Source organism: Theropithecus gelada, chromosome 14 (genome assembly GCF_003255815.1).
Source record: "Theropithecus gelada isolate Dixy chromosome 14, Tgel_1.0, whole genome shotgun sequence".
NCBI lineage: Eukaryota > Metazoa > Chordata > Mammalia > Primates > Cercopithecidae > Theropithecus > Theropithecus gelada.
Window position 1 is genome coordinate 31,157,255 of NC_037682.1, and position 17,154 is coordinate 31,174,408.

The 17,154-nt window shown below is 57.0% G+C and overlaps 1 protein-coding gene across 1 annotated transcript in view; it reads left to right on the forward strand.

Moving 5' to 3' along the window:
* ABTB2 (ankyrin repeat and BTB domain containing 2) overlaps positions 1 to 15,667 on the forward strand; it is a 209,183-nt gene extending 193,516 nt beyond the window's left edge. The window contains exons 8-17 of the mRNA XM_025357293.1: positions 1,209 to 1,305; positions 1,758 to 1,893; positions 3,705 to 3,934; positions 5,434 to 5,612; positions 6,244 to 6,349; positions 6,586 to 6,688; positions 7,203 to 7,293; positions 11,928 to 11,996; positions 12,320 to 12,433; positions 14,108 to 15,667. Coding sequence (XP_025213078.1) covers positions 1,209 to 1,305; positions 1,758 to 1,893; positions 3,705 to 3,934; positions 5,434 to 5,612; positions 6,244 to 6,349; positions 6,586 to 6,688; positions 7,203 to 7,293; positions 11,928 to 11,996; positions 12,320 to 12,433; positions 14,108 to 14,305 — 1,323 coding nt within the window. The 3' untranslated portion in view covers positions 14,306 to 15,667. The remainder of the gene's footprint in view (positions 1 to 1,208; positions 1,306 to 1,757; positions 1,894 to 3,704; positions 3,935 to 5,433; positions 5,613 to 6,243; positions 6,350 to 6,585; positions 6,689 to 7,202; positions 7,294 to 11,927; positions 11,997 to 12,319; positions 12,434 to 14,107) is intronic.
* The last annotated feature ends 1,487 nt before the right edge of the window (positions 15,668 to 17,154 follow it).

A 17,154-nucleotide genomic window follows, 5' to 3' on the forward strand; every position in this document is an offset into this window, starting at 1 on the left:
GGATTGTGTCTGGCTGATTCATGGCCCTAGCCTATAGCAAGGACTCCGGGACTGGCCATTACCCACTGGCCACCACATCCTGCCGCCTTTGCCTTATATGGACCAGAGCAAAATCCCAAGCTCAGTTCAGACTGGGTCCACGGGGCTGTGCCCTGAGCCTGCCTGAACCCGTGCCTAGTTTTGCCCCAGTGAGCAGGCCCCCACCTCCACTGCCTTGGCACTGGTGCAGGGAGTTGGGCCGTGACTGATCTCTGACTGCTGTATCTCCAGTGATGGCTGTCCCCCATGCCACACAGTCCGGAGAGGTCAGCCCGAACTCCACTCCTGGTCTCCAGGCAAAGGGCAGTTGGGCTACCCTAGGCTGCCATGCATGCTTGGAGGAAGGTTTGGTCTTCAGGAGCCTGGGAGGGCTGGAAGATTGCTCCCTCCAGAGCAGCTGGTCAGGGAAGGTGGAACAGGAGCCGAAAGTCACCAGTTGGAGTAACGCAGACCCTACTTCTGCCCCAAGGCAGAGCCAGGACCGGCTCATCTGGAACTGCCTGGTGTCTGTTAACTCTGCCCCATCTGTCCCCTGTCAAAGCCTGCCCTTGCTAGCATGGGGAGAGGCCCTCTGCTGTCCTAGACTGGAACTTCCTGCTCCAGCCCCACCACCTGCCGTCCTGGGGTACCTGCTGTACCTCTCCAACGAGAAGCCTAAGGGAAGCAGGCCTCTCTTCCCATTCTGTGGATGAGGAAGACTGAGGCTCCGGGAATGGAAGTACCTGCCTGGGGTTACTCATTGGCCAATGGCCAGCACTGACACCCTGCTCCTTCTGACTCCAGCACGTGCTGCCACCCAGAGCCACAGTTTACCCCATAGATTGGGGGCAGCATTTTCTATGCTGTTCATCCACATGCATTCTCGGAAAGGTGGCTGCAGTCAGTTCATGGGAAAGCATTTGAAAGACAGAAAAAGCTCAGAGGTCCTCACAGCTTAGGGGCTTGGTCCTGGGCCACAATAATGGAGTTGAAGATTCTAGAAACTTAGCCCTGAGGATAACCTGGAGTTCTAAAGTTCCAGTTCCTCAGCTGCTGGGGTGAACCGCATCTTGGTCACATGCCTGGAGAGAAGTAAAGGCCCTGTTCGCAAAGCACCCTGGCCCTTCCCAGGTGCTCCCTGCCATGCTGCCATGCTCACATCCCTGCCTCCTCCTCTGTGCTCCTGGCAGTTGCTGCTGGACGCTGGTGCCCATGTGGAGGGCTCGGCAGTGAATGGCGGTGAGGACAGCTACGCGGAGACGCCCCTGCAGCTGGCCTCTGCGGCAGGTAGGCACCTGCTACCCGGAGGCTCTGTCTACCCTTCCCTGTAGTGCCCTCCAGCCTGGCCAGGCATGTAGCTGGACGTGCAGGGGTGTCTGGGTCCACTACCCAGTAGCACACACAGACCCTGTGCGGGGGCCTTAAAACCCCTTCTCTGGGCCACTGGGGGGCTTCCCCTGGCCCTACCCATCAGTTTCTGTTGGGCTTAGCATCTGGCAGGACCCAGCAGGGCAGGGAGGCCCTTCCCTCTGGAGACCCAGGGAGGGGCACAGGGGCAGGACACAGCCAGCCTTCTTCCTCTCCCTCCACTTCATCTGCCAAATGCAGATGAGCGTGGGGTTTACTGATTTATTCCAGCACTCAGAGCTGCGAGAATCCCGCTCTCCCTTCCCTTTCGCCTCAGCTGCCCTGGCGGCCACCGTCTCAGTGTCCTCCGTGCTGCCCGCCTTCTCTTTCAGGGAACTACGAGCTGGTCAGTTTGTTGCTGAGCCGAGGCGCTGACCCCCTCCTCAGCATGCTCGAGGCCCACGGCATGGGTTCCTCCCTCCATGAGGACATGAACTGCTTCAGCCACTCAGCTGCCCACGGCCACAGGTACCTGCCCGGGATTCCCACCCTGTGTGACATGAGGGCACTGAAATAAGCTCACAGGAGCCTCAGTTTCCCCGATGGGAGCAGAAGAGCTAGGCCCAGAGACCTTTCCCAAAACAGGGGGCCTGTGTGCTCATAAACCAGAAACATGGGGGAGTTTAGCACAGGGGCCGGAGATGGGAGAGGACCCACAGCTGGTTCCTGGTAGACCTGGGACTGAAGCCTGGGCCTCCCGACGCCAAGGGCAGACCGTCCCGTTTCCCAGTGAGAGGCCACTCTGCAGCTGCCAGAGCCCACTCAGGACCACGCGGCTTCCCCATGCCTGCTGGTGGTCCTCCAGCGCCCAAGCGGCCTTGGGCGTCCAAACAGCACATGGCTGAGCTGTGCAGAGGCTCCTGGTGCAAAATTGCACCCTACCCCAGGTGCAGATGGTAGAGCTTGCTTTGTGGGGACCAGGCCTGCCCAAGGGTGTGGCGGGACAGCAGCAGGCTGAAGTCAGGGGCAGCATGGAGGGGCAAGAGGGAGACCAGACAAGGGGTTATTACAGGGCAGAAACAGGGCCCGGAAAAGCAGGGCTGGCAGGCAGGACACTTACTTCCAGTTCCCCGACACCATTCTTGTCACCAGGCTCATGCTCTGGCTGGGGTCCCCTGCCCTAGAATACTTTTTTCTCCAGCTGTCTCCAGCCCACCCCCACGTTCACCCACCTCAGCCGCCCTCACCCTCCAGGCACCATCTTCCACATCGCCACCTCTAGGCCACTCCACCCCGCCCAGTGCCTGTATCCCCCATGGAGGCCTCTTCACACTGTGTGGAGACTGCCTGCCTGCTCATCTGCCTGTCACTCTGAGCACAGGACCCTTGGGACAAGGTGCTCTGTAAACTGCCTGAGCTAGCAAGTCCAGGAGCCCTTGGGAGGGACCTTGGGTCCTTGGAAGGGCACCTCCAGGCCATGGGCTTGGCAGGGATGAGGAGGGTCTGCGGGGTGGCCGTGGAGAGATCAGCCCCCGGGAACCTTGCAGCCCCACCCATACAGCATCCATCCCAGAGCCCCAGGCCACAGGACATGACAGAATGAGCCTAGGTCTTGGAACCAGAAGTCCTGGGTCTGTACCCCCACCCGGAGTGGCCTTGAGCAAGACAGATCCATCGCCTGTGAGGGTGATGTGTGTAGGCTCTCACGAGGCTAAAAGCAGCAGCAGGGGGAAGCGTCCTCCGTGGGGTCTAATATTCTGTGTCTTCATTCGTAAATATGAAAAAATTCTACATGACATCCATCTCCAGTTCATCCTTATCAACATGAAGGGACCAAATGAGTACTTACCAGGCTCTTCCTGTGTTTTAGACACTTTCACGTGCATAGTCAGCTGCTATCTAGACAGACCTGCCGTGTTTCAGGCTCTGCATTTAAACCCTTTACATCAGCCTCACATGAGCCCCAGGAAAGCGTGATATAGTGACACCCTGTAATACAGATACCAAAGCAGTCAGGGCTCAGAGAGGTAGAGTGACCTGGCTAAGTTCACACAGCCAGGATGGCAGAGCTCGCTCAGCCCCGAAGCCTATGACTTCTCGGCAATACCGGGATGGTAGAAGGGTGGGTTCCCCTGTACCCTGCCCTGCCTCTCGGAGGTGTATGGGGATCGGTGACCCTGGGACCCCTGGCCTGCCCAGAGGAGGAACACCATGAACCTCTGAGCCCTCGGATGCCCCAGAGCAGCCCATCGGGGCAGGGGGGTACTGGAGGACAGCTCAGGTGGGCACTGCCTATGGGACCTCAGCCCTCGCCTTCATTACCATCCCTGGGCCCGCAGGAACGTCCTGAGGAAGCTCCTGACGCAGCCGCAGCAGGCTAAAGCGGACGTGCTGTCCCTGGAGGAGATCCTGGCCGAGGGTGTGGAGGAGAGCGACGCGTCGAGCCAGGGCAGCGGCAGCGAGGGGCCTGTGCGGCTGAGCCGGACCCGCACCAAGGCCCTGCAGGAGGCCATGTACTACAGCGCCGAGCACGGCTATGTGGACATCACCATGGAGCTGAGGGCGCTGGGTGAGGCCTCGCGGGCGTGCACACGCATGTCCATGCATGCATATGGACACACACGGTCACTCCCAGGTGCTCCTCAGCAGGCCTGAGAGGGCCAGGGCCCGCAGGGACAGACAAGCCCCAGGGCAGCTGAGCACAGACAGGGTGGAGGCTGGGACCCCCCAGCTACACAGCCAGGTCAGGAGGGGCCCTGGGTCTCAGAGAGTGCTCAACAGTGCCATGTCTTGGGGTCATGGCCCAGCCCTCTGCCCTCGGGTCCTCCACCCTGCCTGGCTGGAGCTTCGCTGCCCCTTCTCCAGTCACAGCCCAGGGATGTGGAGTGCTGGGAGCCTCTGCAGCCCCGGGACTCCATGCCGTGAGACGGCAGTCCTGTCACTCGGCTGGCCTTGCACTCCTTGGGTCTGCGAGCCTGTGGACTTTTGGTGTCCTCCAGGGAGGCTAGTTAGACAGACTTAGGTCAGGTCCTGTGTTAGCTGCACACCACGTCCTCTCTCCAAGCCTCAATTGCCGCCTCTGTGGGTTTGGTGCTAATGATCCTTATCTAAGAATGGGGTGACATCACCTAAAGTACAAGGCACGGTGGCCACTGTGAGCACTTGGTGGATGATAGCACTGTCACTGTCATCACAGGGCCACAACCCCCCAGGGCTGGGCCAAGACAGCAGTGAGGCAGCCTCAGTGTTCTTCACTGGGAAACGGAGACGTCACCCCCACCTGCAGTCAGTAACCCAAGGGTAGTACCACCACCACACTGCTGTCCATGTGTCGCTGGGGAATGCCATCAGTTCTTTAATCCACAGTGAGGCTGGGGTAAGAAGCTGTCTCTCTAATCACCAGGGACATGACTAGTTCTTTATGTCACGAACTTCCCACAGCAATTTTAAGTTATGGCCCCGCTGACACACGCTGGGGACCTGGTAAAACAGTCATTATGTGCCCGGGGATGTGCAGCGACATTCCAGTGATCTGTGTGCTGGGAGAGCGCCTCGTGATAGGACCAGGTTCATTTTGAGCTTCCGTGCAGGCAAGGAGGCCTGTGTGTCCTTGAGTGCCTGGCATATCCTCTGGCCATCCAAGCCCTCCTGGCCACCCCTCCACAACTATGAGACCTCTCTAGCAAGTCATTTTTGAGCGCAATAAGCAACAAGGCTACTATGGGTGCTGGGCCCACGCCTCAAAATCCCCAGGCTGGGCCATCAACTTTCAGAGCTTGAGTTCCCTGCATTTGGGCCGAAGCCACTCCTCCACCTCATCTCATGAGAACCTGAAACTCCACTCTGACCTGCCAGCAAGACCTATTAGAATGAATTAAAGCTTTCATTCCATGGCCATCCTGAGAGGGCCACTCAGTGCACAGGAAGGGGGCAGGCGGGAGGGGGTGGGCGGGGTGCTCTGCAGACAGCAGGGGCATCCTGGGAGAGTCTGCCCAGAAAAGGCTGTGTTCTGTGCCGGGAGCGCTTAGCTGTGGTGCGTGACTGCCTGCCCTTCCCTGCCTGGGCCAGGAGTCCCCTGGAAGCTGCACATCTGGATCGAGTCTCTGAGGACCTCCTTCTCGCAGTCACGGTACTCGGTGGTGCAGAGCCTCCTGCGGGACTTCAGCTCCATCAAAGAGGAGGAGTACAACGAGGAGCTGGTGACCGAGGGCTTGCAGCTCATGTTTGACATCCTCAAGACCAGCAAAGTGAGTGTGGCCAGTGGCTGGTTCCCAAGCCCACGACCCAGACTCAGACCATGGGACACACAGATGGACACACAGGCAGACATGTGGACAGACACAGGGACCCCCCACCCAACACACACACGCCCACACGCCCGCCCCCCCCCCCCCGGGACCCCCCCCCCCCACCCAACACACACCCACACGCCTGTCCCCAGCACCAAGGGACCTCCCCCCGACCCAACACACACACGCCCACACGCCTGTCCCCAGCACCCAGGGACCCCCCCACCCAACACACACACACACACACACACATATGCTCACCCCCAGCACCCAGGGACTCCCCCACCCCAACACACACACACACACACACACCCTCTCACACACAGAGCACCCAGAGTTAGACCTGCACTGCCTGGCTGTAGAGGGCAGAGGCCATGGATGTGTCTGGGTTGGAACCTGGCCAAAAAAGCCATTTGGGGAATCACTGATGAAGGAACAGGCATCTCTTGCCAAGCCACATCTAGCAGGAACAAAAGACAGCGGCTGCACTAATCCTGGCCTGGACTTTTGAAATTAGCCTAATGTATCTACATCTGTGAACAGCCAGCCACAGCAGGCAGCTCACAGGCCCTCTCTCCCCTCCCCACAGAACGACTCCGTCATCCAGCAACTGGCTGCCATCTTCACCCACTGCTACGGCAGCAGCCCCATCCCCAGCATCCCAGAGGTCCGGAAGACCCTGCCAGCCAGGCTAGGTGAACGCCCGCCCCCCGCGCCCCGCATTGCCACACGCCCTCCCCCTCTTCCCTTTCCTGCCCCCCCCCACTTTGTTGTCTTTCCATTTCTAAGTGTCAAGGTTCCAGCCTCAGTTTCTCTGTTCCTCACCCCTATGTCCCACCCCCAACCCCAGACACGCACCTCACAGCACACACAAGCAACCCCCAGCAGGGGACTCCTCGGCCATATCCCTCTGTCTCCCCGCTTTCCACAGATCCACACTTTTTGAACAATAAGGAGATGTCGGATGTGACCTTCCTAGTGGAAGGAAAGCTGTTTTATGCACATAAAGTCCTGCTGGTGACAGCTTCTAACAGGTAGGCAGCCTCAGATAACAAACTCCCAGCCCATGGCACAGAAGCACCTTGTTTCAGATTCGAGGTGACAGAGAGTGACTCGCTGGGGCTGTACCCTACAGCCTGTGCCCCTCAGACTGCGGTCACGTGGCAGCAGAGCCCCACTCGCCCCACAGCGGGACAAGGCAGGGTGGACCCGGGGCAGCAGGAAAGGGGGGCTCGGAGGTGGTGTTCTTTCTGGCCGAGTTATTGCTTTGATTATTAGCAAACATATTCTGGAATGAAGAGTCCGCATTCTGGCCACAGGAGTCAGGTCGCTTGTATGGTGGGTGGTGGGGACAGAATCGGGCTCAGCCCAGATGTCTTCCTAAGATTGTGTAAAATGGCACTTGCTGAAAATTATTTTAGGAGCACAGCAGTCATTTTTAAAATGCTCCGTCTCATGGTAGCTGGTCAGGTGACAAATGGTGCCATCGCCACACAGTGGTGGAGTAAAAGGTTCAAAATCCGCCTTGCTTTGTCTCCTTTACTCCAGGTTCAAGACACTAATGACCAATAAATCAGAACAGGATGGGGACAGCAGCAAGACCATTGAGATCAGCGACATGAAGTACCATATTTTTCAGGTGTGTGGGTCTTGGTGCCGCCCTCTTCTCGGAGGGATGACCCTCCCCCAGGAGCTCACCTTTGTGGGCAGCTGTGCGTAGGCTGACATTGTCCACTCTATTCCCAGTGCCTTCTGTATTTTGTTGAATCAGTAGAGCATCCAGGTCTTTCCCTGTGCAGAGGCAGCCATCCCATTGTGGGGCTGCAGCTTCAGAGCCTGTTGCATGGGTACTGAGCTCTCACCGCTAGACAGGTGGTCTGGGCAGCCTGCAGACAGACGTGCAAGGACAGATACAGGCCACACAGCTGTGGAGTGAGTCCTTGTTATCAGGGTGGGCTCCCAACCAATGGGCATTACTGAGACCTCGTTGGAAATGCAGAGCCCCAGGCCCCGCCCCAGCCCTCCTGCATCTTCACAAGATCCCCAGGTGGCCATGTGCTCAGTACAGTTTGAGCAGTGCTGCTGGAGGCTATGGAGGCTGTCACTGTCACTTCTCCCAAGCATGGAACCCCAGTCACAGTGGTCAAGCATGTGGCTGTGAGGCGCACATCCTGATTGTAGAAGATCAAAGTCAGGTCTTTCGGGCTCTAAGCTTTGTAAAACATACAAGGCTACGTACTAGAAACTCCAGTCAGGGCAGACAAGGTCCAGAGGAAGAGACCTGGCTGGGATCTCAGCTGAACCCCACTGAGAGGAGCTTTCTAGAAAGTAGCAACTGCAGGTCTCCAGGCCGTGTGGTGGGCTCAGGGCTGGAAGAGCTCACCCTTATGGGCTGGGACTGAGGCCAGGAGGCAGCTGGCGTGTGGGTCTAGGGTCTTGCCCTGCACAGGAGTGGTTTGTGATATAATAGGAGAGATTGCAAACCCCAAAGAGTCTCACAGAAGCACATGGGGCCACCTCTAAAATGGCTTTTTTTTTTTTGACAGTCTCACTATGTCGCCTAGGCTGGAGTGCAGTGGCACAATCTCAGCTCAATGCAACCTCTGCTGCCCGGGTTCAAGTGATTCTCTTGCCTCAGCCTCATGAGTAGCTGGGATTTACAGGCACCTGCCACTGCGCCTGGCTAATTTTTGTATTTTTAGTAGAGACAGGGTTTCACCGTCTTGGTCAGGCTGGTCTCGAACTCCTGACCTTGTGATCCACCCGCATCGGCCTCCCAAAGTGCTGGGATTACAGGCGTGAGCCACCACACCTGGCCTAAAATGGCTTTTTCTTTCTCATGCCCTCTCTAGTCACTTATCCCCATGCTTATGTAGCATTTAGACATTTTGGGGTGAATACCACAGCAAACAGGACAGAGACGCTGCCCTCAAGGTTTTAAGCAGTAGGATGAGCTCACCATCACTAACACTTAGGCAGGCAGGGTTCTAAGTGCTTTGCTTGGTTTCCATTGAAGCCTCCACAGCACAGTTCCAGGGAGGTAGGTATGTTATCGCCTCTTGATAGAGGAGGAGTCAGAGGCATGGAGAAGTTGAGTAACTTGCTCAAGGTCACATAGCTGGGGAGTGATCGAGCCAGAATTCAAACCCAGGATGTGCCAAATGGCCAAGTTTGCATTTGCAGCAGTAAGAAGGGATGGAAGGGGGCATGGCCACCTCCAGGGGACCCGTTAGGGGCTGCTGAGGAATCCAACTGAGTGACAGTGGTGACCTGGCTTGGCAGTGGCTTGGGGGATGGAGGGAAATGGACCAGGGAAGAGCGGATGGGACTTGGAACTTGGTAACTGACGGATGTGGGAGGAGGGGAGGCCCAGGATTCTGGCATAGGCCACAGAGTGGTGGCATCTCCCCTTCCCTCTTTTCCCACCCCTTAATCCAACTCACTGGAGAATGGGCAGCTTTAGGAACATGTCCAGGTGAGTGGAGCGGGAGGTGGAGTCATGCTCAGATCAGGCAGGAGGCAGGTCCTAGAGGGGCTGCAGGAATCGCTGGAGACTGGGGGGCACACATGTGGCCACGGGTGACCACGGCCTGTAAGGGGATGTGTGCAGGCTTGGTCGCCTGTGTTCCCCCACCAGGCCAAGGGAGGGCATCTGTCGCAGAACAGGCTCAGCAGCCCCTTGGCACCTCCCGGGGTTGCTGGGAGGGCAAATAGGGAACAGGCTTCAGCTCCACAGCACACATGTGCCTTCCCCTGGGCCTCTTGCCAAGTTCTGGCAGACTGTTCTAACCAGGCCCAGGGCACTGGCCCCTGGGTCCCCTGGGTACAGAACTTTGCCATATCTGGGGCATCATTTCAGATGGGGCTTCCAGACCTCAGCTCCGGCTTTCTGGGGCTTCCCTGGAGGGGTCAGGCTGGAGCCATTAATCTGGGGTCAGGGTTCCCTAACAAAGCCTGAAAGTTTTCCAGCAGCCCCCAAATATCTCATTGGCTCTCATGTTGGCGGGGTGGGGTGGGGTGGGGGTGTGTGGATCATTATTTTGTTTTCTGGAGGAGGAAACAGAGGCCCAAGGACTTCTAGGCAGTACTGTCGGATAGAGTGTGAGGTATACATTGTAATTTAAAATTTACTACTAGTCACATAAAAAAGAGCAGGTGAAGTTGACTTTAGTATTTTTGAACTTACAGTATAGCCAAAATATTATTTCAACATGTAATCAATGTAAAAGTTACTGACAGCTGGGCACAGTGGCTCACGCCTGTAATCCCAGCACTCTGGGAGGCCGAGGTGGGCGGACCACCTGAGGTCAGGAGTTTGAGACCAGCCTGACCAACGTGGAGAAACCCTGTCTCTACTAAAAATACAAAATTAATCCCAGCTACTCAGGAGGCTGAGGCAGGAAGATCACTCGAACCCTGGAGGTGGAGGTTGCGGTGAGCCAAGATTGTGCCACTGCACTCCAGCCTGGGCAACAAGAGCGAAACTCCGTCTCAAACAAAACGAAACAAAAAAGTTACTGAGCATATAGCCCAGAGAGCCCGAACCCTGCCCTTCCAACATGGTTTCTGCAGTCTCAGCTTCCAGGTGGCCCACTTAGGACAGAAGGAAACCCTGCTGCCCTTCTACAGCTGGTCCTGTCTGGGGCCTTTCCTCAAGCAGCCTGTCTAGCCCCGCAGGCTGCCTGGCTCCAGGAGGCACATGACCTGTATCCTGCTAGGGACTGCCAGGCTGTGCAAAATTCACCTGCGTCTGCCTGCTGGCTGCCCAGCTCCCACAGCAAGGCTCCAGGCGAGCCATTCTGATCTGACTTGTGTGGCCTCATATGCATTCAAGTGGCCTCAGGGAGATCCATGTGCCACGGATCCCAAGACTGGGCCTTGCCAAAACCGAATCCTAAAATGCAGCAGGAGGTGGCCTTCCAGGCCAGGAAGGGAGCTGCAGCCGAAGGTGGCTGGTAGGCCTGGCCCCATGGGCTGCCCCGAGGCCATCCCTTAGCAAAGAATCCCAGAAGGAAGATCTGACCTGCCTGCCTGGTCCCCCAACTCCAACCCTGTATGAGGGGCATTCCAGGCACTGCTCCTGCTGGTGCCACACCTTGCTGAGCACTCATTCAGTGCCCTGCATGGGGAGGGCAGAGGGACGCGGGCATGGCTTGCCCAAGGCACACACTGTCTGGAGGGAGCAGACGGATACTTACTTACTATGCAATCGTGAGCTCGCCATCCAGGCTCCAGCAGGGGCTGCAGAAGGCTGTGGGAGCTTCCCAGACCTCTAGAGGTGGGGAGAGGCTGACATCTCCAGGGTGGGCCTTGGCCAACGTCTCCTGATGCCTGAACGAGGCTGGCAGGCCCGTCTCCCGACTTCTCTCCCTGCAGTTGGGCCTTCTCCTAGACCCTCTGGTGCCTCTGCAGCCTCACGGCCGGTCTTGACAGAGCCCGACTGTGCCGGCTGGAGCCGTGTTTACTTACACACTTGCCAGCTCCTTGCTGGGGCCGTTTCTTCAGCCAGCCAGAAAGAATTGTTTTTCTTTTTCCAACTGGGAACCTCACTAGGCTCCAGCGTGATGGCTGCGTTTGTAACTGAAACCTCAGCAGCACTAAATAGTTCCTAGTCCTGGACCACCTCATCTGGGAGCCCAAGGCGGGGCTCAACCTGTCGAGGGGAGCTCCGGGCCTCTGGGCCTGGGCTCTGCGCTTTCTTTTTGAGGGAGCACACCTGAGACAGAGTCCGGATGGACTCTCACCTCCACATTGGAGTCCTTGTACAGACAGGGGAAGGCAGGAGACAGCGTCCTCCAACATCCCTTCAGAGACCCCCCACTGCTACTCCCTGTGTAGAATCTAGATCACACCAGCAATGAGTCACGTGGGGCCAGGCATGACGCGAGTCCTGCTGCAGGCATCAGGGGAGCTGAGGCACTTGAGCCAAGTCATCTTCCTTCCCTGGGCCTCAGTTTCCCCAACTGCGAATAGGAACTTCCCTCCTGGGCTCATGGTGTTCTTATGAGGATCGTAGGGAAACATTCCACGGAGGGAGCTTGTCATCCAGGCAGAGACTCAGAAGAGAGTGTCTTGGAGTTGGCTTCTAGAGGTGGCGTTCCCGGGAAAACACAAGTCGCAGCCTGAGCAGGAGAGGGAGGGAGAGACAGAGCTGGGGATCTGCAGAGGGACAGGCCCCTGGAGGTGGCAGCTGGAGCAGTACCCTGTGGGGCCGGCAAGGACTTTCATGCCTCAGGTCCACGTGGCCTTCACCCGGGCCTCTTCCCACCACAGATGATGATGCAGTATCTGTACTATGGAGGAACAGAATCCATGGAGATCCCCACCGCTGACATCCTGGAGGTGAGACTCGGGAGAGGAGGAGGGGCCTGCGCCAGGGTCCCCGGCTGCTCGGTCTCCCATTTACCCCCTTCACAGAGGTAAGGTGGCTCTTCCTCTCCATCTCACTGGAAGAGTGATTCCCAGAAACAGGAACCGTGCACACCGCTGAGCCCAGCCTCAGTGCGTGCCCCAGCGGGGATGGTTAGGTCCAGGCGGATCCGAAGGTAGTGGGGCCTGAGGGCGGAGGCAGCAGGGCACATGGCACTCAGGAGCTTTCTGTTCCATGCTGTCTGGGCTACTGGTCTGGCCATGGGTCCCCAAGACCTGCTCTGCCTCCCTACCAGCTGCTGTCAGCTGCCAGCCTGTTCCAGCTGGATGCCCTGCAGAGGCACTGCGAGATCCTATGCTCCCAGACCCTCAGCGTGGAGAGCGCCGTGAACACCTACAAATATGCCAAGGTGAGGGCCAAGGATGCCTGCTGGCCACCTCCCACCACCTGCTCTGCTCCACGGGGGCCTCGGCCGTGTGGCCACACTGGGGATGAGCTAGGAGATGCGGGTGGCCAGGCTGCTTGAGGGCAGAGTAGAGGCTGAGGGAGGGTAGGCAACTCTGTAGCCTGGGGGCACTGCTGCCCCCCAGCCACATGGTAGCTTGGGAGGGGAGCTTTTGAGCCAGGTGCATCCTGGTTCACATTCCAGCTCTGCCACCTGGGCAAGTTGCTGAGCCTCTGAGTCAAATCAAAGCTATAGGTATTTACTTTTCTCCCCTACCTGTGCCTCCCCAGCTGCCCCATCTCAACAAGCGACATGGTCACTGCTCAGTTGCTCAGACTCAAAACTTAGGAATCATATTTGATTTGTAAAATCCCACCCCAAATGCAAGCCATGTACCTCTGAAACACACCAGCAGTTTCTCCACTTCCCTTCATCTCTACTGCCTTCGCCTTGCCCTAAGCCACCATCATCATTCTCTTGGACAATGGCATTGGCCCAGCCTCCCTACTTTCTGGCCTTAGCTTTGCAATCCACAAGGTTCTTTTAAAAGTTCAAAAACCATGGCCAGGCACAGTGGCTCACACCTGTAATCCCAGTACTTCGGGAGGATGAGCCAGGAGGACCAGGAGTTTAGACCAGCCTGTGAAACATGGCAAGACCCTGCCTCTACAAACGAGCTGAGTGTCGTGGCATGTACCTGTGGTCCCAGTTGCTCAGGAGGCTGAGGCAGGAGGACCACTTGAGCCCAGGAGGTTGAGACTGTAGTGAGCTGTGATCATGCCACTGCACTCCAGCCTGGGCGACAGAGTGAGACTTTGTCTCAACACACTCCCCCCGCCCCCCAAGAAAGTACAAAGACTGTGTTACTCCCATACTTAATCCCACCAAAGGTTTTCCACCTGCTGCAGGCTAAATAATAGCCAGCCCTTATCATGCCTTCCAAGGCCCTCAAGGTCCTGCCCACATCTCCCTTCACTCCACCATGCTTCCTTCTCAGCGTGCCCAGACCCCAGGGCTTTTGTGACGCTTCCCTTTTCCTGTAAAGCTCTTTCCCGCCCTTCATCTTCATCAGCTGGTGTCCCCAGGCCTCCCCTGGCCTCTCACACACCATCCTGTCACGTTGGCTTTACCTCCTTCACAGTCTCCAGCACCGTCTGCAGTTACCTTGTCTTTGGTTCCTCAGATTCTGTCTCCCCCAAAATAGGACATCTGCAGCACTGCAGAGACCTTGACCTCTGAACTGAAAACCCAGAGCGGCCCCTTGATATTTGTTGAGTGACATCCTTATCCAGCATTTACCATATGCACACTCACATGCCAGGCCTGGTGCTGAGCCCTGGACACCCAGTGGTGGACAGTCCCTGTTCTTGCCCTTAGGAAGGGAACTTCCAATCCAACAGGGATGACTGCCACTTAACAGGGCAGCATGACAGTATGACACAGGCAGGAAAATGACGGGGGCTGGAACAGTTCAGATATAGCACAGGTGGCCTCAGGATGCAAGGACAGGGAACGCCTCCCCTGGCCAGGGTGGGGCTTAAGCAGGGCCGTGGCCATGGGTAGGCAGTATTTGGGGGTGAGGGTGAGTGGGGCTGTACTAAGGACATGAGCTTCACCCCTCCTCTCTCTGCCCTACAGATCCACAATGCCCCAGAACTGGCCCTGTTCTGTGAGGGCTTCTTTCTCAAGCACATGAAGGCCCTGCTGGAGCAGGACGCCTTCCGGCAGCTCATCTACGGCCGCAGCAGCAAAGTGCAGGGCCTGGATCCGCTGCAGGACCTGCAGAACACCCTGGCAGAGCGCGTGCACTCTGTCTACATCACCTCCCGGGTGTGAGGCGGGGGCGGAGGCTGCCGGCGCCAGGGCCTGTGGAGATGCCAGGGCCCACCAGGTCAGGCTATGGTTGTAGGCCCTCTTGGAGCCAGGGTCACGGGGCTGTTTCCTCCTCCTTCCCCAGATGCCCCACCTGTCACCAGACAGCGCACCCTCATCTCCTCTGCTCTAGAGCTGTTTGATAGGCAAAGGAGAGATGTAGCCAACTGGTGGCCCTCCTCCCCATCCCAGTCTGCCCCTCAAGGGCAGCCATGCACTCTCCCCGCGTGTCGCTCTCCCCTCCTGCAGGTCAGCAGCTGGTCCTGATCCACCTCTGCCGAGGCCCTCCCAGGGCCTCAGTAAATTCAGACCATCCCAACTGGGGCTCTTGGGGGTGCGGGAATCCTTATGAATGTATAGAATGCATACTGCCTAGACCCCCGGTCATCTATAGTAATTCAAAAGCTGGTATTTTTCTTCCTAAATGTCACATAGCAAAGGCTGCCCAAATCCCTGAACTTTTTCCTCAAAGGTTTGACAGGCTTGATGTGGGCATCCAGTGGCCTGACCCCCCCCCGTCACCATGACTGCTGCCACCCAGAGTGCCCCCATTGTCTTTGGTGCCTGGGCTTCCAGAGTACCTCCCATCAGGACTATCGGCTTGCTCAGTTAGCAGCAGAGGGCATTTCCTCAGCTGATGGTTTCTGCGCTAAGTCTGGCATGGAGGGGCAAGGGGTAGGGGATGGGGAACTGTGTAGGAATGGCCTCAGCTCTTGTTTTGCTGTGGTTTTAGGGGCCAAAGTAAATGGGTGGATTCTGGAACCTCAGGCCTAAACTAGGTTGCCTTTGTGGGGCCAGGAAGCAGAGCCCCCTGGTCAAGTCTCTTCGCTCCTTTAATGGAGGATTGAGAGCTGGGCAAACACTTCCCATTGGGAACTGTGGCTCTTGGAGATAAAGGACGGGTCATTGATGGAAAATAAGGGCCAAGAGAAGAGGCCTTTCTGTTGTGTCCCCTCCCGGCCTTGCCCTCGAATTCTGCAGGCCCCAGGCTCCCCTGACACCTGTCGTATTTATGGACCAGACACTGGGGCAGCATCAGGCATAGCCTGTCTGGGTGCAACTTCTTCAGCTGTCTGGTGGCACCTTAGAAACTATTTATTCACCAAAAGCCCTGGGCAATTCAGGAGGTGTCACTCAGGTCACCCTGAACAGCCCCCAAGGGCTTGCAATCCTGGAAAATATTTTGACTAGCTGCTTGGCTGGATGTACAAAGAAATAGGCATTATTTTATTGCTGTAATATTGTATGATACTTTAACTGTACAATAATGTCACCTACTGTAAATGTACTATGGTTTTATTAACAATAAATACTCATTAACAATGACCTTGGCCTCACTGCTCCTGCAAGAGGGTTACTCAGAGTTCAAAACTGGGGAGGAGCCCTTAGGACCAGGGAGAGATCCCAGAGCTGACTCTCTTACTCAGGTCTCCTGCCTCTCAGAGCCAAGACCCTACCAAAGCCATTGCTGTGGCACCCAGCACTCGCCTCTCTCCATTCCTCACCGGCCCTCACTCACATTTAAGCACGTATGTGCCACTGAGCTGGACAGGCACCAAATGACTGAGGAATATGACACCACCAGGCTTTCCTTATCTCCACTCCCACCCCCTCCACAGCCCTTTATGTGGGAGCTATTTTGGGGGATGTCTTCAGAGGTGTTTGCAAACCCTGGCACATCCCCAAATGGCAGAGCCCAGCAAAGTGGCGGTAGGGCCTCCTTCACCCAGGCCCGACCTGGCCTGATTTGAGGGACCTGTCCCTGGGTGAGTGCTAAGCTGGCTGTGCCACCACAAGGCCACTAGCAGAGGTAATGGAGGGAGATGGTGAGGCGCCGACTCAGACCCAACAGTGTTCTGGGGCCATGGCTGTAGTTTTAGGTGCAAAGTTCAGGCACAAATACAAGTTTTTAAAACATTCCCTGCCAATTAGCTGGGCATAGTGGTGCACATCTGTATTCCCAGCTGCTCAGGAGGCTGAGGTGGGAGGATCACAGAGCCCAGGAGTTCAAGGCTGCAGTGAGCTATGATCACTCCTGCACCTCAGCCTGGACAACAAAGCAAGACTCTCTCAAAAAAAAGTTGCCTGCCTGCAGAGGCAGGTACAGAAATTCCTAAGGTCACTGGGAACCTGAAGCAAAGTGGCTGTGGGCCAATGACTGGCCATGACTCAGGAGTTAGGGGAATGACATAAAGATCCCAGTCCCTGGGAAGGCCCAATTCCAGCAGGGGCTGCGCAGGAAGCTCGAGGCCCAGCCTGGGGCCCTGGGGTCGCACAGACCCATGGTGCCCTCTGGGGGCCACTGGGAGGGGGCGCACTCCCCCACACCTTCTTTTTTTTTTTTTTTTTTTTTTTTGAGACGGAGTCTCGCTCTGTCGCCCAGGCTGGAGTGCAGTGGCCAGATCTCAGCTCACTGCAAGCTCCGCCTCCCGAGTTCACGCCATTCTCCTGCCTCAGCCTCCGGAGTAGCTGGGACTACAGGCGCCTGCCACCACGCCCGGCTAGTTTTTTGTATTTTTTTTAGTAGAGATGGGGTTTCACCACGCTAGCCAGGATGGTCTCGATCTCCTGACCTCACAATCCGCCCGTCTCGGCCTCCCAAAGTGCTGGGATTACAGGCTTGAGCCACCGCGCCTGGCCCCCACACCATCTTTCTATGCTGTGGCCAAGAAGGTGGTAGAGCAGGCCGCCTCTCCCCAGCACTTGTCATACAAAGTAGCTACCCTTCACGGGTCTGTGTCAGCGTCCCCACAAGTTGCCCCATCCCTGCAGGACATGCCTCAGTCAGTACCCAGTCTAGAAAGCAAGATCGA